Source organism: Hipposideros armiger, unplaced genomic scaffold, assembly GCF_001890085.2.
Source record: "Hipposideros armiger isolate ML-2016 unplaced genomic scaffold, ASM189008v1 scaffold_69, whole genome shotgun sequence".
NCBI lineage: Eukaryota > Metazoa > Chordata > Mammalia > Chiroptera > Hipposideridae > Hipposideros > Hipposideros armiger.
The window spans coordinates 1,802,372-1,824,297 of NW_017731419.1; the positions used below are offsets into that span (position 1 = coordinate 1,802,372).

The 21,926-nt window shown below is 48.6% G+C and overlaps 1 protein-coding gene across 1 annotated transcript in view; it reads right to left on the reverse strand.

Moving 5' to 3' along the window:
• Nucleotides 1-10,877: 10,877 nt before the first annotated feature.
• The window catches only part of CLMN (calmin), a 107,641-nt gene continuing 96,592 nt past the window's right edge, over nucleotides 10,878-21,926 (reverse strand). Inside the window, exons 7-10 of the mRNA XM_019642454.1 lie at nucleotides 18,643-18,839; nucleotides 14,355-14,415; nucleotides 13,643-13,713; nucleotides 10,878-11,700 (exon numbers count right to left, since the gene is read on the reverse strand). Coding sequence (XP_019497999.1) covers nucleotides 11,532-11,700; nucleotides 13,643-13,713; nucleotides 14,355-14,415; nucleotides 18,643-18,839 — 498 coding nt within the window. The 3' untranslated portion in view covers nucleotides 10,878-11,531. The remainder of the gene's footprint in view (nucleotides 11,701-13,642; nucleotides 13,714-14,354; nucleotides 14,416-18,642; nucleotides 18,840-21,926) is intronic.

Consider the following 21,926-nt stretch of genomic DNA (forward strand, 5'->3'; position numbering starts at 1 on the left):
GGCACCTGGGACCTGAGACTCCAAAACCCACCAGAGATTCTCAAGCCTCCACTGTGACCCAGCACCAGAGCAGCAAAGGAGCCACGGGGGCTGGGCCATTCCCAGTGTTAGCAGATGATCATTCATCCCTGGGCCATTCCCTCTACCATGGGCCTGAGGACCCTTGGGCGTGGAGAGGAAAAGGAGACATCTAAGGGGCATCTCAACTCAACCTGCTCAAGTTCAAACTCCAGCCTGCTCCTCCCATGTCAGCCCCTAGCACCTCCATCCTTCCAGCTGCTCAGGCCAAACCTTGGAGCCTTTCATGACCCTTGTGTTTCTCTCACACCCTGCACCAATCCATTAGCAAAACCAGAAACTCTGCTTTCAAAACACATGCAAATTCAATCGATGCTCACAGCCTGGTCTGTGCCATTGTCATCTCTGTCCTGCATGGTTGCAATGGCCTCCCAGCTGGCCGCTGCTCTGCCCTTGTTCTCCAGTCTATTCTCATCATGGCAGCCAGGGTTAGCCTGCTAAGACATTAGTCCACATGTGCTCAATACCCTCCAGTGGACCCCGCTCATTCAGGGTAGAGGCCAAAGTCCTTACAATGTCCCCCCAAGGCCCTACTTGACCTGCAGTCCTTCCCACCCTCTCCTACCTCTCCCTTCCCCACTCGCCGTGCTTTAGACACACTGGGCTCTTTCTTGTCCTCAAAAACACCAGCCATGACCCCACCTCAGTGCCTTTGCACTGGTTGCTCCCTTTGCTTGGAAAGCTGTTCTCCCAGATATTCGAGTGACTCGTCCCTGTATCTCTTTTGGGGCTTTAATCAAATATCTCCCTCTCAAAGAGGCCTTTCCCGCCTACTCTAGTAACATCGTATCATCTCTCCATCCACCCCCAGTCTGGTCCTCCTTCCCTGGTCTTTCTGATAGCACCTGCCATACTACATAGTTCACTTATCTTGTTTCTATCTCCTCATTGGAACGTAAGCTCTATGAGTACAAGGACTTGGTTTCGTGTATCACTCTATCCTCAGCAACCAGCACAGGGCCTGCCGCTGAGTACACAGACGTGTAATAAATACTTGTTGGGCTGCCTTTTATTTGCCTTCCCCCCTTCCTTGCCTCGCTCTTGCTGCCTTGGGGTTGCACTCACCCCTCAGTGATACACATGAGCCAGACCCGGGCTCTTTTCTGGGGAGCCCAGGTGACTACAGTAACTTGCTGGAGATCACACAGCTGGTAAGAGACAGATCCAGGACTCCAAGCCAGGCACCCAGGCAGGCAGTCTAACTCTACTATTACTCCCATCACTACTACTAGTGCTGCTGCGACTACTACACTTCTGCTATTACTACAACTACTATTGCTATTAACACTACTACTACCACTACTATTACTACTACTACGATTGCTATTACTACTACGATTACCACTATCACTACTACTACTATTACTACTGCACTTGTACTACTGCTATTGTTATTTCTATTAATACTACTACTATCACTACTACAACTACTACTACTACTGTGTTTCCCCAAAAATAAGACCGGGTCTTATATTAATTTTTGCTCCAACAATCTATATTTATTCATGTACAAAAATCTACATGTATTCAAATAGTCATGCCTGGCTGACGATCTTAACTGGGGCTTATGTTTGGGGTAGGGCTCATATTATGAGCATCCTGAAAAATCATGCTAGGGCTTATGTTCTGGTTAGGTCTTATTTTTGGGAAAACACGGTACTACTATGACTAACTACCACTACTACTATTACTACTGTTACTATACTACATTACTACTACTGCCCCTTCTGTCGCTATTAATACTATTACTACTACTACTACTATTACTATTGTTTCTTCTCAGAGCTTCACATGCAAAGGCTCAAGGCAAGTTAATCGTTAAAAAGGGCACATTCCTTACAATCTCTACAACCAGTTGGCTTCACTCTTACCCTGGCTGAACCACACTCACTGTTTGGAAAAAGGAAAGTGTAATTTCTGGTTGGCGGACGGAGGCACACATGGAAATAAGAATGATCAATGAGACGGTCAGTTCATGAAATTTATACTCAAAAATTTTCTTAGGAATACATGTAATTTTACAAGACCATTCATCATAGCACCAAGCCTAAAATTCCTTAACAGAAAACAGTCAAATAACAAATACTCCAGTTAATTTCCCACAGGTATAAATTATGCAAATACTCATTTATATCTTCATTTACAATAATCAATAAATAAGAGTGCACATTCATACAATTTTTTACAAAGATCCCTTTTTACAAAGCTACAGCTATGTATATACTAAATAGACAAAATAATCCTTGTACTACAAAATAACATTTCACTTTTTTTTCAATAGTTCTCTTAGAGCTCTCAGTAAAAAATTTCACACATTGTCCATTAAGTCCTGCCATGACATTAAAAGAAACTGTAGCATCAAATCTAATAAACATATTATAGACCTTGCAAAAGTAAACGCCTATCACCATCCAATACAATGTGCTCTGAACAAACCAGGTTTAGTAATTTGTCCCGACGACGTACAGTAGGAAACAACCATTTTTCCAACTTGTACAATTTGTCTTTGGCTGATATTACCAGCACCACCGCAAGTGATGCAGGCAGCTATCTTATGGTGCAATTTCAAGGGCAAAGGGCTGGTCTCTTCCTGACATCCCTCCCACACCAGGTATCACGCTCACCCCAGGGACATTCCACATGAACATGCCAGCCTTTGGCTTAAGGGATCCCATGCTAGAATGCAAACAGCCTGACTGTGAGTAGAATTTCTGTGCCTATGTATGTGATTCTGCTGCGGGGAGGGGAACAAGATGGCTGGCGTAGACAGGTCCAGTCCGTGACAGTCATTTATCCTTGCAGCTGAACTTCTCAATTTGAAAGAAATTGCCCTGGAAAACTGCCCCCGATGCTGACTTAAGACCACTTTAGTTCTGAGAGCCCTAGGAGGCAGCTCTCCCACATTCTACTTCCAACTTGCAACCCCACGCCTTCAACAGACTACCTTTTATTTGATCAAACCTTTTCCGAAGGCACCTTTCTCAGATAGGAAAGCCAGAAGCAATGCTCTAAGCTCTAGAATTCACTTACAAATACAGAGGTACACTTATTTTCAGCAAATAGGCCACTGACTGAGATTAAAAAAAAAAATAACCTAACTTGCTAACCTTTGGATTTTTCAATCTAGGACTTTTCAAAAGAGGTCTGCCAACCCAGAGAGGTAAATGAATTATTCAAGGTGTCACAGCAAGTGAGTCACAGCCAGGATGTGACTTCCTGATTCCCAGGCCAGCCTGTCCTACTTCGGAACAAAGTTAACTCTCTAGGTTAAAGACACGCCCAGAGTTTCCTTTAAAAAAGTGTTCCAAACCTTGCATGACATTTAAGAATACAGGCATTTTTGTGGCTGTTCTCTCTCATAGCATAATATTGCAGAAAACACGTTATTGCCTTTTGGTTGGACTAAAACAAGTTGGTAGCTGTTGCAAATGGAATAAAACTATTAACATTTTTTCTGTTTGTGCAACCATGCAAAAACCATGATTTTCCACCTTAAAACAAAGGAAAAATAATGATCCCTATTTCTCATCCAAGTAATCCATGTTCTCTATCCCCATTTTTAATGGTGCTCGGCTCCGCACAATAAAATGAATTTGTTCTGTGAAGGAGAAAGCCTAATTTCCTACTCTGAAAAGCCTAGGTTAGGGGTGGAGAGGTGATGAGCTGGGGCTGGGCGTGGAGTTAATTGAAGTCACTGAAATCTTCAACGTTAGACACAGATTTTATGGCTAAAGGCCCTTTACAGGCAATTTGGTTGCAAATTTGCAACCATGGGCTAAAACATGAATTTGGTCTCCTTGGCCATTTCCAGGCAAGTAGGAAGGAGATATTTAAGCAGTTCTGATATGGGGTTGCGAGTCAAAGTGTGCAGAAACTTGGGGAGGATGTGAGGTGGGGAAATGCCACGTGACTAATGACATCTGCCACCTGTCCAACTCTTGAGAATCTCCACCCACACCTTGCCAACTAGGCCGAAGTCACCAAGAAGCAGAATCTGAATTCGAGCGTAACTTTATTTTCTAAGTCATGAAGTCTAGGGTGAAAACCAGCGTCTGAAAATGAGTCCTATGTTCCAGGCCCTGCCACATCCTCTTACTCTATGGCCTGGTTCTTTTTCCTTCCTGGGCTTTGGTTTCCGCTCTGGAATGGCCACCTCCCATGACTGTTGTAAGGGTCAGAGGAGGAGTTCATGGGGACACAATGGCTTCAACTTCCTCTAGTAAAAGGCATGAGTTAGATTTGAGACCGAGCAGCTGGCTAGACGACAGTGGGTTGGAGGGAGGTTGGAGGAAACTGCGGGAATCTAAATGTTGAGAAAGGAGGGACACTCAAAGCCTGGAGAGGAGGCAAATGGAAAACGAGGAGCTACCAAGCATTTGGCATCATCATTTTGCAAAGGAGGGAGAATTCATTCAACAAATATGTCCCTACTCTCAACTCTGCACAGGAGACGCTCGGAGAAGTTAATTTGCCCAAGACTGTCCAGATACCTGGTGACAAAGCTGGGACTTGGACCTAGATCTGCCCAATTCCTAAGCCTGACCTTTTCCTCTATTCTGTAATACCTCCCAGAGAAGGAGGGAGTAACTTTTTAAAAATGGGTTCAGTTAAAGAGAGTCCTGCTAGATTGACAGCTAGACTTGACATCCGAGTGTCAGAGGTTTTGCAAAGTTAGCCGTGGGATCAGGGCTACCAACTGTGGGGTTGTGTGTGCATTTAAAGACAACACAGTCAAACAGCACAAAATTATGGTTGTCTTTTTCCCATAAACAAGAATGTTTTTTGTCTTGTTGATGCCACAGCCCAGGGTTGGAAAGAACTGCTTACCTGGTGTTCAAGGTTGTCAGAACAAGTTGTAAACACAAATTAAGTTGGTCTTCCTGGCACTCTGGGGTCTGGCAATTCCAGAACAATCTGAGGAGCTCCACGACTCTGCCCTGTGCTGACTCTCAGGGGAGCAGGAGCTCAGATTCCCCAGGCCTTCACCCCATGACTCGACCAAGCTCACCCCAAGCCTGGTCCCGTGCACAACGGTGGAGGTGGAGAAGTGACAAGGCCTGAAGGTCACTGTCACGTTCTTAAAAATCAGAGCATGAAGGCCGAGTGCTCACGTGGAGCCTGAAGCCATGGTCTGCACGGATGGAGATAGAAAATTCGGGGCACACTCGCGCAAAGCCCGTGCTTCCCACGCATCAGGCTCACTTCCCTGTGCTGCTTGCTGACTGTCATTCCTCAAGAAAATGCCAGGCAAGCGTCGAACAGATGTGGGGAGCTCAGCGTCCTGCAAAGAAGTTACATCTCATTTCTTGGCTCCCTGACACCGGCTAACTGTTAAGGTGAACTCCGCAGCAATTGTCAGCAAATGAGCGTGATATCACCCATGCCAGCTCTCAGCCTTCAGCCACCCACCCCAGCACCTGGACCCTGTCATCAGAGCAGCCCCGTTCACCAGCTGGATGGGCCCGAGGAATGACCAACTATTCAGTGGGGGCCCCAGGGGGCAGCGCAGGCCCAAGACATTAAATCTCCCCCTACGGTGGTTTCAATGGAGATTATGCAGTGTCAGGGAACACAGAAATAACACGTCTGGGCCTGAACAGCTTTATGTGCTCTTGATCCTGGCAAGAGCATCACCGAGAAGGTTCTGAGAAGCCACGTTGGCTCAGAGCGCCTACATGGCTGGCCCATTTTGGGACTTTGGGTCATTGGGCAGAGATCCCTGAGAAAGGTCTCCAAGCAGGGAGGAGAGAGAGGCCATGTCTCAAAGCTCCAGTGGGGTTGCTGGAGTCCCTCTGGACATCGGAGCAAAACCGAGCTTGCGTGCAAGAGTTGACGTCACATGACCACACTCCAATGTCATAACCGCAGAGGGAAGCGCTCTCACCAAAGAAGCCATGGCCGATTCTGACACTAAGTCACATTCTCCACTTGTTTCCTCTGACTTGTGTTTGAGAAACTGGTTCCATGATGTTCTGAGTCCTTGGCTAAGACGGGACACAGGTTAGCTTCAGTGGCTGGAGGCTGCGGTTTTGGAGAAAGGCTAGGTGGGAATCAAGGCATCCATCCTGAGGGCCCAAACTATTAATAGCAGTGTGACTGGTCATCTCTCCTTCCTGATCGTCAATTTTCTCATTTCTCAAGCGAGGTGCTGGACCCTTACATGATCCCTAAGGCTGACAGACAAAAATAATCTAGAATTTATGAAGACGGACTATCCAGGCAGCTTCTAAATGCTTCTGCCTCCTACCAGTTCTCCCCTTACAAAGAGCAGGCAAGCACCACACAGGGACAGAGTTGGGGGAACTACGCTGAACTCCAGGAAGGGAGACGCAGCACATGTGCTGGGTGGCCATCCTGGGGGCAGCACGGGTGCACTCTCTTATTAACCATCCTGGTGGGAGCCCATCTCCCTATAGAGACTGGGTTTGGCTAGAGAAAATGCTGGCCAGGTCCAAACAGCCAACTAGCAGAAGGACCACCCTGTTTGTTCTCTGGTTAACACCACTGTGGACTACTGGTTTCCAAATGAAGTGCGGTGGCAGAGAGGAAACCTAGAAACTGGATGACTCCATAGACAGGAGCTTGTGGGGAGGTGAGGGATCTAAGTTTTGTGGGGGCAGGGGTGAAAAAAAGGGGGAAGGAAGGAGAACCATTTTAATTGCGGCATTCAAGCAGCGCTTCTGCGTGCTATGGCAGCCTCTCCTGCCCAGCATTGCAAGAAGATGCTCAGCAGACCACCGCTCGGCAGGATGGACATTGCCGCAGCCCCAGCTGGACGCAGGGCAAGTTCACCGTCAAGTCCACAGAGCACGGAGCCACCGAACAAGATGGTGAGAAAGCTCAAATAGGGGCTCTGGTTCAACATGGTGGATTGAACACATGGGCTCATTTCTTCCCTGGTGAAACCACATGAAAACAAAAGCCAAGGAATGGAAGTTATGCAGTCATGAAGACGAAGGCACGGAGAGAAGACCCCAGCAGGCAAGGAATGCCAACCCGTTTACGGCAGGGGCAGAGCTGCTGGGAAGTGGGCAGGAAGGAGGATTCCTGATACCACATCCCTGCAGAGGCATGCCACTGAGCAGTCAGCGGCAGCAGTCCCCCTGCGTGGAGAAACGAAAGAACTCCAACCCAGTGACACCAGGTCCAGCCAGGTGGGAGCAATTCAGTGAGTCTAAATGCTGACTGTGAGGAGTCTCACTGCTCAGAGGTCAGGGCTTGGACACTCGGGAGTGTGCTGGGGTTTCTGGGTGCATACGGCCCTCCAGTCTGTGCACTGCACAAAGGCGCATGACTAAGGGTAATTGGGAGTTGAAATCTAGCCCTTGCTCTGCTCCTCAAGCCTTACCCTAGCTCAGGATTGCATCCTCCTGAAACAATGGGCAATAGGTACCATCTTCCAGTCAAGCCAAGTGCCCATTGGGTGGCTTCTGCCCAGAGAGGGACATCTTTTACCACGTCATCCACCCAGAGTGGACGCCTTTTTAGAAACTGCATGAGGGCACAGCATAGGCTAGTAGCAGCCTCATGTATGTTCCTCTTTCCCAGGCAGGAGACAAGCAGAAATGTCTCTAAAGAAAGGAAAAGAGCCCTAGAGAAAAGACCTGCAAATATGGATATGTGGGTTCCTCCCACGAGGAGTCCAGGAGCCCACCTGGTGACCCTACAGAAAAACCCACCAGTTGACACATGAAGTTTCCAATCCATATTTTGATGCATGACTGTTAAACATGAGCAGATCCACAGGATCACCAGATATTTGAAGAAAACTTGTAACATGAAAGACAGAGGCTGAGACTAACCGAGAGAAAGGAAACTTACAGGAAACAAAGACCATACAGGGAGGAGAAAAGAACTTCCAAAAACCCCACTAGCATGAACATCCACAGGGAACTCAGATCTGCACCCATGAAACAAGAACAGGACACTATAAAACAGGAGCAAGAGACAGAACAACACAATTGATTTGGAAATTAAAATTAAATAAAACATTCAGCAGGAGTATTGAGAGGATAAAGCGGAATAACTTCCTGAAAGCAGATAAAAAAAATAATAATAAAGAGACGAGAAGTAGAAAAGATGAAAAATATTATAGGGTTAACCTGGGAGGTCCAACATTGGAATAATAGGCAGTCCAGAAGGAAAGGTGAACAATTACACGAAAATTTAAGACATTTTCCATGAGAGCCCAGCATGAGGTACACCATCAAGGGTACAACACCATCAAGACAGTTCAGAACCTAACGACGAAGGGATATTAAGTATCTCCTGGGAGTGGGAGAAACCCGAGCCACAGCTAAAGCCTTGGGAATCAAAATGGCACCAGAATCTCAACAATCACATTGGGGGTGGGGAGAGGGCATTATTTTCCACCTGCAATTCTTTACCTACCCACTTCGGGTAGGGGCAGAATAAAGACATTTTAAGTTATGCAAACACCTCAAAATATTTACAACATTTACTTCCCACATTCCTTTTCTTGGGAAGTTACTAAGGAATGTGCCACAGCTCCAAAAAAATCCAATCAAAGGGGAAACATTTGACAAGAAAGCACATGGAACCACAGCGCACGACTTGACTCAGAAGTCAACTGCCCTTACACACCGACACCGAATAGAGATGCACCAAATAAGATGATCTAATTATGCTGGATAAACAAAGTGGGGGATGGGTAGAGCAACAGCCTAACCTACCACAATAGCAAGTCACAAGATGCTTCGAGGCTAATTTAAAAAATTAAAGTATAAGCAAGTTATGTAGAAATGCAAAGGTAAATAGTGGAAGAAACAGCTAAGAGTTGCAAGTGTTACTTCCAGGGAGCAAGACTCAGGGGGTTTGCTAGTTTTCATTGAAAACCTTACAGTGTTTGTTTCTTTTGAAACTATGAACATGTATTACTTGGATAAGAGTTTAAAATCAACCCTAAAAAAAAAAAACAAAAAACAAGCCATGGGGTGGTTTTTCCTGCAGGTTTCTATATCCGCTTTTTATAACCAGAATCTTCCATATAAGCCTATACTCAAATGAGAATTTTTTTTTTCCTTTAAAAAAAAAATCAGTTTGCTGCCAACCTGAACCAAATGACTTTTAGGTATTTTGCCAGTAAATGGTTTTATACAATATTAAAGGTTGTAATAAGTGAGAGAAGAAGCCTGCAGAGATTTTTCTGAATAAAGTCTAAACCCGTAAATGAAATGATTAACGTTTGGGTCAGCTCTTCTCTGGCTCTGAAAGCATCTAATTTTGGCGAGCACTGCCTGGTGTCCAGGGTTCTAAAATATCACACACATAATCTTTATTATCTGTACCTTGGAGCTTTCGGGGATGCCAGGGCGCTCATTAATTAGCTCATTTTCCATGGGATGCTTGGCCTTCAAGATGGAATCACTCCAAGCTCCCAACAGCTTTCGGCTGGGAAGGCTTAGATTCGTTCCTGGAGAGAAGGCAGTCTGTAATCAGAGTGGGTTAGAGGCCAGGTTTTGGCTGTCATCGACTCAGATGTGCTATGTGAATTCTATGGGCCATGCTGGAATCCTGTAAACTTGAACCTCACTGTTTGAAATAAGCGAGTCCCTGGCTTGCTAAGAGAAAATGTGATTCCTGGAGTGAGAACAATGCTAGTATGTCAACCAATAAGCAGTTAGAGCTGTCGAGGGCCCCCCAGAAGTAATAGAGATGAGCTTGGAAGTGATTAAAACTTCCTCATGGGAAAAATACAAGAACAAAACAAAGGTTGAAGACTGGTCTAAAAATTCTGGTTTTGTTTAAATGAGGTCATTTTTATCTAATCATTTTATCTTTTTAAAGGACATTCATGGGTGCAGTGGAAATTCCCTAAGAGAGGTGGCAGCTCTGGACTGGGCACCAGGTGGGTGGTCTGGGTGTGCTTGTGAGTCTGCTCCTAGTGGGCTGGGTGACCTCGGACAATCCACTCTGCCTCTCTGGGTTCAGCTGATCAAGATGCTGTCTGTGTTGCCCCTCCTGACCTAATAGTTTGTGATTTTGTAAGTTGTCACCTAACACGAGGACAATGGGGGCAGGAAGCAATGCATTTCCGAAGGAAACAGGGCAGAGGAAGCCCAGGGCAGGAGACGGAAGGGCGGGTGGGTGCCTCTGTCCTCTCTCAAACCACCCACCTATTCTAGTTTACTTCTCAGGGTGCTTTCCAGGAAGCCTTTTCAAGAAACCCATTGTGCAGGACCACCAAGCATGCCCACGCCAAGACTGCATTCTGAAGCAGGGGTCCACAAAGGCTTTCTCACAAAGGGGTGAGAACTTGCTGGGCCACTTCTAGCCCTAACATCAGCTGGAGCTGCTCTTAGCTCAGCCTCTCCTTCACTCCTCAGGCTTTTAAGGGCTTTTTGCAGTGCCTAGTGGGGCCTTGGGGACTGGCACGGATGCCTCGGGAGCCATCGATGGAAGCCAGGGGGCTGCCGAGGCAAAGTGGGAGGGACCCCAGGCCTGCCCTGTGTCAGCCAAAGCTCTGCTTTTAGTCTATGATTAAAAGAATTCATTTAAAAGGAGGGTCCCATTGGTGAAAAAAATTTGAAAATCACCTCAATTCAATCAATGCAAAAGTAAGTTTAAAATGTATCCCACCCTTCTACTTAAAAAAAACTAAGGTGAAGGGGCTGGCTGAGTGGCTCAGTTGGTTAAGAGTGCAAACTCTGAGCAGCAGGTTGCCGGTTCGATTCCCACATGGGCCACTGAGCTGCCGATGGGCGGCCGGATGGAGACTGGACTTGAAGCTGAGCTAGCTGCGTCCTTCACAACTAAGACTGAAGGACAACAACGTATCTGTTCCCCTTCCCCAATTCCCCAATAAAATCTTTAAAAAACAAAGATAAAACAAAAACAAAAAACTAGGGTGAAAAAGAGTGCACTGCAGCTCATGACACAGCCTTCACGCTCCTCCGTGCGTTTTGCAATTCCTGATGCCCCTTCCTGGAGCTGGCAGCTGTGTGCTGTTCAGAGGTCCCCCAGACCACACAGGTGCATGGACACCAGGCACCTTTACTCCAACATCCCCTCCTGGGTAAAAACGTGGCAGTTTCCTTCCCAGTGGAGGCTCTGCCTGGGACATCCACCTTCTTTCTCATCAGGAGGACCCTCACCTGAGAGGTTAAGTAACTTGGACCTTAAAAACCTGCATATGAGACGGGCTAAGGCCCGGGTTACAGCTAAATACTAGTAACTGACAAAGCAAGGCACGTGAGAACAAAGCCCACCCAAGGATTCGGCATACCCCTGAGTGTTGAGTACACAGCCGGACAGAAAGCATGCTTAGACGCACAGGAGGCAAAGGAAACATGAAAACAAAGCGGGGAGTCCAAGCTTCCTGGTAGGTCCCCAGCTGTCTGCAGAGGTGCCCTTTCCAGAACCTGAAATAAAATGAAGTATAAAGACCCCCACCCCGTCAAGGGCCCTGTCTTTTTATTATGCAGACACACGCTTCAGAGTCTGTTGACGTCCAGCTGTGGGAAGAGCAGCAGGCAATACACCAGGAGCCAGAGGAAGAGGATAAAATACATCATGTCCGGCTGCTGGACGAACTGTGCCAGCGAGTCGTTCTGCAGGCTGTGGCTCTCCGGCAGTGTGGCTTCTCCGGAGTGGTTGGCTTTCCTGCAGAAGGAAGACACAGGCAAGGCAGTTACAAGTGGGTCCCCAGTTTTAGATGACCCCACTTGCTCCCTGTACTCCAACTTCACTGCCCAACTGGAGAGCTGAGGGCTGCCCAGAGAGGCGTCCAAGAGGCCCCACATTGCGTGTAGACCCAAGGTGGAGGGGCTGGAGTGCAGGCAGCCCTGTGGGCTTTCACACATGCTCAGTTCATCGCCACAACATGAAGAGGGAGAGGTGTTAGCCCATTCTGCAGATGGGCATACTGAGACTCGTGGGTGGAGTGGCTTGCCTCAGGTCACACAATTACTTTGTGACAGAGCCGGACTCTGGGCCAGGTCTAACTGCCAGTCCAGGGCACCGTCCCTTCCACCACAGTGCCCTAAACGCAGACTTAGATACTGACAGCTCTGTCATGAGTAACAGGGGACTTCATAAGTCATGAAAAGGAACAGAGAGTTCCCTGATTACAGATAATTTGAAAACAGCCATCACAAACAAAGGCACATCCTACCACCGCCAAGTTTGGTTTTTGGCTTTGGAATATAACCTTCAAAATAATTACTAGATTTGGTTTTGGTCAGATTTATCTTTCTTCTTTTATTTTACAGAAGGTGGCATTCAAGTGACATTTTGCTTTTGCCTGGCAGATAAAGCCCAGAAGGGCGCTGTGTGGTGGAGACCAACCACAGCTCCAAATTTCCACCAAGGAAAGGGTTGGAGGCCATAATCTGATTGGAAGCGGGGTTGGGGGCCTCTGCTTGAAGCTGTATTTATAGAAGCTGAGCCTGTAAGCTTCTTAGGGTCATTTGGTGCGTGTGATGGAGATGATGAGGAGGGAAGCCCACTTCATCCCTGGACTCTGCCCTGACCCAGTGACAAGACAGGCCAAGGATGAAGAAACATTTGCTTTGGTTTAGAAACTGAGTGATTCACAGGCAGATAACGGGCAACTGACAGAATTTCTTTCTCTTTCTTAAAACTGTTTTTACAGAAAATTTACGTCTTTTTTTGAAGTAATAAATGCTCAAAAACATGGAAAGCACGACTGCATTTCTCAGGCTCGCAGGTTCGATTTTCAAAGTCTCTCTCTCATAAAAACCAAAAGTACTGTTTTCCTATGAGTATGTCAAGCCTAATGGAAAACTTGAATTAATATTTCCATTTCATGGCAGGGTCTTGCTTCTTTTTAAGGAGCCAGAGAGGTGGAGTTTTAGGGATTACACTCTTGAGTGTTGGGCAATATTCAGACAGAGGTTTTCCATTCCAATAATTTAAGTCCTTCTCAGCCAGTTGAAAGCTGTGGCAAATATATAAAAACAAAATCAATAAAATGAAGTGATTTGGTAACTTTCACAGGGATAGGGGCATCTCAGACTTGTCAGCTTTAGTTTCCTATGTCCTAAGTGGGCTATTTCACAGCAATTCAGCAATCTTAGACTAGGTCATCTAGTTCTCCAACAGTCACAGATACTTTCATAGACATCCTGGCATGTCTGCATTCCCTCTTCATGTCTGCTCTGATGCCATAAAACTGTAAAATCAGCTCAGTGAGCTTCTCAGTATTGTACCTGCAATGGTGACACAGAATGAACATGGGTGTCAGGCACGGTAGCATTTAGATCACACTCAGTACCACGTCACTACTGCTCCTGTCTGGCTCTCCCTCGGACAGCCAGGCCATGCCACTGCATTATTTAAACGCAGCTGCCTGACGCAGAGCCGTCCTTAAGCTGAGACATTTTCTGTTTATTAATATCTACTTTTCCCACCGACTCATATGCAATTTCTCTGAAACAGGTATTTTTCTTGCATTATCACAGACTCTTAACTCTTGGTATCAACAGAGGATAGCAGAAGAATCGCCACCCCTGGAAGGGAGGCTGCATAATTAAAAAGGAAAATATTTTTTAAACCCCACAAAACTCGGAGTAAAGCCACCAACCTGCTTAACATTCGGTTCCTTCTCTCATCCACATCAGCTGCGTTCCTCAATTGAACATAGCTAAAATGATCCTACAGTGAAATTTATAAACAAAACCCCCGCAACCCAATTAGTAAAGATGAAATCTCTGAAACAGAAAATAAAACGATTTTAAATATACAAAGCCGAGCATGCCATGTTTTTTTTTCAACACTGCAAACATCTACTTCCCAAGTCAAACTGTTAAACAACATGCTACATTATGCTACCCACTCTCCCGACCCCCCACTGGTGGCCCCATCACCCACCACCTGAATCAGGGCTGTGGCCTGTGGTGCTTTGGGTCCCAGCACATCCAGAGCTAAGTGATTGCTAATGTAAAGCAGACCCTCCACTTCTGTTGCACGCCTGTCTTTGAACGTGATCATTCTGCGTGTGTGTACAGGGGTGAGGGTGGGGGTCTTGGATGCATTTTTTTGTTTGTTTATTTTTTTTAATATAACAAAGAGGCCTTTGGGCTTTAAAATCATCACTTTATTTATATCCATTACTGCCCAAACTGGACATCCGATTGGACTGTGCTTAACGACAAGGTTTCAATTTGCTTGTCTTCTATCCAAAAGTCTAGCTGCTGCACGTCAGTAATTTCAAAGCTCTGGGCTGGGCAGGAGGAAGGGTGGAAAGGAATTGATTAGCAGGGGTGCACAGAGGAAGAAGAAATTCACATACTAACCGATTCCAAAGACCTATTAGAATGTCGTCGAATGTAAATGCTGAAGTCACTGTGACTAGTCCTGAAAAATAAACACACGTTTTTGAACTCGTGCCACCAAGAGCTCCGGGTGGCTCAGCAGGGCTCATCCCCTCCCCCACCTTACCCCACCCACCTCCTGAGGCTCCCACATGCGGACTTCGGCAAACGACCATCTCAGACCCAGGGACAGAAATGAGACATTTTACCCAATACGCCCACTTGGGCTGGAGTGCGCTTACAAATAGGAGGATAGCTATTAGAGAGACACACTGGGCCCTCATCAACAAGAAAAAACAGCGAGAATACATTTTAAATAGAAAGCAAGACCACATATTCTTGAAAGTCATACGCCTTCGCGGCAGGAAGGGTCTTTTTCCAAGGATCCCTAAGTGTGCAGACTCACCGGACGTCCTCTGCTAGCTAAGGTCAGACCTGGGCCCAGACCTGGTATCCTGACTCCCTTCCAGTGCTCCGTCCTGTGCCCAGTGCTTCTGGCCGCTTGTCTAGCTCTCCGGGGTATCACCTCTTCTCCTTTCATACACGATGAGGCTGGTATGGAATGGGTCCCTGGCTTTCTAGTAAAGCTGGCTCACCTAGGCAAGGCTGAGGCAGACGAGACCCAGCCAGAGGCCTGGGCTGTCATCCTGGCTCCTGGTTGATTGACTGGCAACCTTAGCCAAGTATTCTGTCTCTGATCAGATTTCCTCATCTGTCAAATGGTTTGTCATTCCCACCCCCTACTTCATGGAGCTGGTGGGGATAACAGTGTACTGCAGGTCAAAGTGGCTCGTCTCACGGCTCCACAGCAGAACAAGGTGTTGGGTGCTGATGTGGCCGGGTACAGAGACGGCCATCTCAGCTTCCTCCAGGGAAACCTACTATGTGGCTGGCATTCTGCAGTCCAGAAAAAAAAGGCATTTGACACACAGTTTATTTATCCCCAGGGAATTCATCATTGGCAGCCCTGGTTTTCCTGCTCACTGCTGTCCTGAAAATTTCTCTTGCTTTCGGCACGTTTCCAACTAATAGTTATTGGGCACCTACTACGTGCCAGGTGCTGGGCTAGGCCTTGTCCTAAGGCAAAGCCCGTGCTAGTTTTTCCTGGATGGTATCACAGCACAGAAACGAAACAAAATGCACCCACAAAGAAAAAGGCTCCTCCTGCCTGGAAGCCAGCGGTGTCCGTAAGAGCTGACTCAGCACACAGGAGCGCCTGGAGACGCAGGGCACTCTTTTCCCCGGTGTTTCTAGTATTTTTCTAGTAAAAAGCGCATCCCTGTGAGGAGGGGACTCTCACTCTTTCCAGCATGCTTTATTTTAGGTGGTTTTGTGTTACAGTATAACCAACACGAGGTTGATTCAGGTTGGCATCCTGAACTTCATTCTCTCGGCAAGCACCATCAAGAGCCTATGTGTGCCAGGGACTAAGGACAGCAGACCGAGAGCACACATTCATTCATTCATTCATTCATTCATTCACCCAAAGCATCTGCACTGAACGCCAACTGCGAGCCAGGAGCTGTGCTAAATGCTGGGGTCACACTGCGCTCTCCCCACCTCCAGGGAGCTGGCTCATCATCTAGGGGGAGAGCAGAGGATAAATACATCCGTACACAAACGATTATAGAAATTACTGTTTTGATAAGAGTAGAGGCTATAAGAACATATAAAGGGGGATTAAAAATAGCCTGGAGAAATCCAAGAAGTCTGCCTGGAGGAAGTGACAGTGAAGCTGAGACCCAAGGGAGCAAGGCAGGAGACAGGCAGGGGACAGAGGGTCCTCAAAGGTGAAGGAGCTTAGGTGAGGGCTGGGCATTCAAGGACCTCAACTAATGCCAGGGTGCCTGGCATGCTGGGGATGCAGGGAGAGGGTAACTGAAGGTGGAGGGAGATGAAGCTGGGAGACAGGTCACAAGGCGTCCAGCAGGCTCTGGCACACTGGACCTCAATGGGCCTTTCTGCTTTGACCAATGGGAAGCCACAGGTGGTGACGGAGTCAAGGTACAGCCAGGAGAAACATCCCAGTTCAGGGAAGAGAGATGCCCAAGGCTCAGTCCCATTCAATAGACTTGGGCCAGGTATGGACTTTGAACTCAGTTTTCCCGAGTGTGAAAGCAAGTGATGGCATCTCCTACCCTGCAGGGAGCAGATGACATGGCCTGGCACACAGGAGGGGCCTCAGGGGTCCTCACTCATTCACACAAGCACACCTCTGCTTCCTTTTTGCATGTAGCTTTTACCTGGACTGAACTGCTTCACAGTAATTCCAGCTTTGCCTGAGGTGAGGTGGGGAGAGCTGGGAAGGTAGCTGCTGCCTGCTCTGTGCAGGGAGATCAGAGTACAGCCTTTGCACTGAAAAGTCAGCCAGGCCTCTCCTTCCCACATATGCCGAGGTAACGGTCTACTTTTCAATATTTCTCCTTTGTTTCACCTCCACAGGGATGGGTTTTGCTGGTACTTCTTGACAGAGCTCATATCCAAGATGCTGGCTTTCCCCCAAGGCTTCTGTGTCTCCCCCACTCCCTCACTGGGGTGCCCACTGTGTGCCAGCCGCTTGCTCAGGCTGTTTCTTCACCTGGAATGCCTTCTCTCTCCCTCTTCCAAATCCAGACCCCCCTTATCCCTCAACTCTCAATGCAGGTGACGTCTCAGCCCCCCAGGCTATCTCAATCCTCTCCACCTGCCTGAGGTCTAAAATGTGAAATCCTCAGTTGCCTCTTAACAACTAAGGTGTCCCACCAGTCCTCACAGAATGCATGGAGCACGTCTTATCTGTCTCTAGCTGTGAGCCCCTGCAGGGTAGAGCTGTGCCTGACCTTTTCTGAGGTCCCCAAGTCCAGAAGACTCCCTCACATTGTGGCTGCTCAGAGATGACTGAGAATTCGCCTGCTTAGGGAGAAGCTGAGCAGCGTGGCAAATGGCCAACGGCCCCTCCCTGAGTTGCGATGGAGCAGAGGACGGCCCTGAGCCACCTGCTCGTCAGTGTTCATCGGCATTAGAACAGGGTGCAGCTACACACGAAGACACAGATGGCTGCTGGACAACCATGCCAGAGGTAGGGAGAGGGGCTCTGGCCGTCACGGGCAGTCAGCAGGAGCCTTCCGCTGGGCCTCGCTCCTCAGCACCCGGGCTCCTGACTCCTCGCCCTCGGTGCCCCACAGCCCAGGCATGGAAGCAAGGCAGCGTGGAGATGGAAAGCTGGGCACCTGCCACCTCCTTCTCGTCTCTCCCTGTGTGGGCTTCTCCCCAAATGCATATCTCAACAGCTTCCCTCTGCAGCCAGGGGCTCACCCACCACAGGCAATGGGGGGTCATGAAAAGAATGTGGACCATGGAGTCTGACAGGTCTGAGTCCGAGACCCCAGCGGGGCCATCTCCTAATCTGAGGGGTGACCCAAGCTCCCTTGTTTGCCGTAATGTGTACAACCCCACCTACCTGCCTATGGGCGGGGTGAGAATGAATGAGGAAATGTATGGGCAATGCATAGGCCATGAACACACAGGCCATGGAAACAGCAGCTTCTGCGATGATGACTGATCATGGGGAGAGGCCAGGGTCTTCTGAAATTCAGCAGTGAAATATTTTCCCTGGGACAAATCTGGCTCACCTGGTGGCCTCAGTGTGACAAAGCAGATGTGTGCTACAAGTTTCCTGTAGATGAGCTGAAGTTCATTATCCTCCCTGAGATAAATGAGCCATCCTTATTTCTTCGGAACCAAATTCATGGGTGAAGCCCTATTGAAGTCCAAATTCCATGTGACAACAATAAAGGTCTCCTTGGCACATAATGAAACACATCCCTTCCAATGCTGTAAGATGCTTATAAACGCCTAAGTTTGATCTCTAACTAGCCCAACCAGCTGTTATCTGGAGGTCGGCAGAGTCCCCAAGTCCACTGCTTTTCACACCCCACACCTACCTACGGTCCAGCCATTCCTCTGCTCACTGCTAGTTCCCACCCAAGGGTATTTGGGGTGAGGAATGAAGATGTGCTTCAGGTCTTCCCATTTTGCTGCTCATCAGCAGGTCTGGTAATGGCGAGGTTGGGTGGGGACCCCGGTGCAAAGAATGAGGATGAAGCTGTGTTTCCGATTCCGGCAAATGACCGACTTACCCGATGAAGTTTGTAGGAATCTGTGTTTCCCCTGCTGTCTGTCAGTTCCACCCCTGCAGCCCCCAACACATCCGAAACTGACAATGGAATGAGTTTAGAGAGTAAACTCTCTAAAGCTGGGCCTCTGGGGTGAGAAGATAGTAATAAAATACCTGGAAAGGATTCTGTTGTCACCAGTGTCTTCTTCTAGGTCCTCTGAGGATCGAACAGTTCCGGGTGCTATGAATACTGAACTTTCTACGTGGTCCATATGTTTCCTTTTTTCCTTTTTTTTACTGCTGGTCGATTCTTCCATTACCTTTTCTTCTAAAGGGTTTGCTAAGTTTTCCGAGGTTGGGGGTTCCTGGGACTTAAGGACAAGACAACCAAATATAAGTCAGCATTTCGTGCTGAGAGGTCGAGTGAGTGACACCACCCAGCAGTGCTCTGTTCTACCTTGGTTCCAAGGCCCAGCTAGGGTGTCCCTTCTAAGTCTGCGTCTCCTGTGAGCTCCTTTCAGTGGATCCCATCTTGGAAGGGAAGCCCACCCTAACTTCTGCCCTTTGTGCGGAGTCCAAATGCTCCAGACGGGTGCAGTGGAAATGGCATGGGGATTAGAGTCAGTGGGATCTGTTTAAAAATCCTGGATGAATCAGCTATCTGACCTTGAGCAAATGACTTCATCTCTCTGGCCCTCAGTTTCCTTGTCCATCAAATGGGTATAGTAATTATCAACCTCATCCCACAATACCACAGTGTTTCCGCTAAAGCATATCCCTTACAGTGGGCAATGGTTGGGCCCTTCACACAACCGCCATCCGCTTAAATAGAGAAATGAATCCTGGAAGCCAGGTGGACCAAAGTGTGTTTGGAGAACAACACACACAGGCAAATGTACAGCTGATGGGATGGCATTCACTGTGCCTTTGGCTGAAGGTGGATCATAGTACATCTCTAGTGTTTCTTTGATAAGAAAGATGCTTGGACCACTGTCCACACCAGGCACTGTGAAACCCATTAGCAATGTTCCTGCGTGAAACCAAGAAGTGTGGGAATTGTTGGGGCCACCTCTCAAGAATTCCTTCAGGGGCTAGCAGAACCGGCTCTACAGGTGTCAGACTAAAAGATCCAGTGGCCAGGCCCATGCACCCCACAGAACAAAGCTCCGTGCAGAAACTAAAAGCTTTATCAGCAATTTGAGGCTCCAGTCCCTCTTCCATCATCAATGGTACGTTTTCTGAAAAAATGAGGACTTTTTTTTCTTTTTTTAAAGATCAGAAGAAGAACTAGCCATTTTCTAGTCTCTTTTTTAAAGAAGGGCCAGGTATCAGAGCCGCGCTCCATTCCATGTCGTCTTGTCTGCCAGAAGGCAAGACTCACAGACCTCAGCTGCCATTCTGAGCTGCACCCCCTCTTTCCGCACCCCCACAGGGATCAAGGTCAGGGTTATACTGGGGAGCCCATTACAAGGTGGGCTTGAGAGCAGTGGGCTCCTTCTCGTCATACAGGTGAGAGCCAGAGCAAGCAGATCAGAGCCAGAGAGGCAGGCAGAGCCAGTATCGCTCCCACACTGCGCCCGGAACGCGTGCTTTCACGCCCACCTCAGTGTGAAATGGGTTCAAGTCTAGCTTCTGCGATTCCATTCCCAGCCCCGGGCTCTTCCAAGCCCACCCCACATCAGCTGTCCACATGCTGGACGCACGCAGGGGCACGGCCCACTTTTGGCAATGACTGGAAGGAAAGCAGAAGAGAATGAGGTGCCACACCTGCGATTCTGTCGGCCACGTTCAATCAGCCGGAGAGAGGGACCAAGCCCCTAAGAGGCCATTTCAAGTAACACAGAGGGACAGAGACGCAACTCAGGCTGTCTTCCCACCACCCACCCACCCAGTCCCCTTTCTTTTGTCCTAAATGGGCTTTTTGGCCCATAACAATCCAGAGAATCACTCCAGTTGCTGTCATGGTCCCCCAACCTGGGGAATCTCAAGACCTGATCTCAGCGAGGGACATTTCTAACCCTGCTGGATCGTGGGGTCTCCCGCAGGAAGAGCCGTCTGGGGCAGCGCTGGGTTCTGGCAAGTCAGCAGACAGCGGGTGGGAGAGGGGTGGGGAGTCAGGGCTGGGTTCCTCCAAGTGGAGGCACAAGGGGAAGACGGCAGGCGGGCCCCGGGCACCTGCGGAACCATCCAGTCCTCTTCTCCAGCCAAAGGTGGACACAGAGTGAGTGCCCCCACGCCAAAGGGCCAATCCGTCCTGTCACGCTGGCCTCCTAGGCCATTGCCACCTGAGAATTCTGCTCCTCACAGCGTTCCGGGCAGCGATTCCCCATTGTCCGGAGTTGGCAAGCCAATAAAAGCAAGCTACCACTTGTGGCTTATCTAAATCCTAAATGTCTTGTAAAGCTTCTCAGGTTCCCCTTTCTCCTGTGTGCTTCCTGGGCTGCAAGCCTCCTCGGTCCTCTGAGCACCTCCCTCAGCCCTGACTCCGTACTGCCATGAGCCAGAGCATCGTCATTTATCTTGGTGTTTAACTTACCCTACCTTTGCCTTACGCCCCCCAAATCACCATGCAACAATACATCTTTATTTCCTGCATTGCAGGCCCCATCAGGCTGGTCTCTAGAGTGCAAAGAATAAAACACAAATGCTCACTTTCTCCTGGGAGAGAAAGTCACAACCCGCGAAACCAGGCTGAACACACAAGTAGAGAAGGTTGAAAGTATCATCGGCTGCAGATGAGAGAGCAATTGCTGTGCCTGGGGAAGAAGCTGGGAAGGCTCCTCAGAGGAGGTGCCAATTGCACGGGGCTTTGAAGGTGAAAAAGCGCTTGCCAAGTGAAGGATGAGGAAGGGCGTTCCAGATGGTGGGACCAGGTCAAGCAAAGCCTGGAGGGGAGGGAGAGACAGGGTTCCAGAGGGGTGGGCAGGCCAGGTTGGAGAGGAAAGCCTATCAGAGGTCACACTAAGGAATGTGGACTTTAAATGCTGGAGTTAGGAGTAGGGGCGTGATAAGATGAGATCTGTGTTTTAGGATCCACTGCCGGTTGTGGAGCAGGCTGAACTAGGGAGGAGAGATGGGAGAGATGGGGGCAGAGACAACAGAACGGAACGGCGTCAGAGGTGGTCCAAGTGATCTGGGCCGGCCGATGGATGTCCTCAGCAGGGCCTTGCGCTCTCCTGCCTTGGTTCCCGTGCTCAGGCTGCGACTTCCACCCAGAACTGCCTCCCCAGCTCCACCGGCCCGACACACGCAACCTTTCTGGATCTGGTGGGGGTCTCCCTCTGGTGACCTCCCGAACCCCTTTGCTGGGCCCCATCTCTTCTGTGATGCCACACTCCCTCCTAGCACAGCGACCGGGGCCTTGGTCTTCCCAGCATCAAACACCAGAGGCAGGGTCTCCTTCTTGCTCCATTCTCCCTGCCGGTACCTGCACACTGCCTCTCACAGGCTGGACCTAG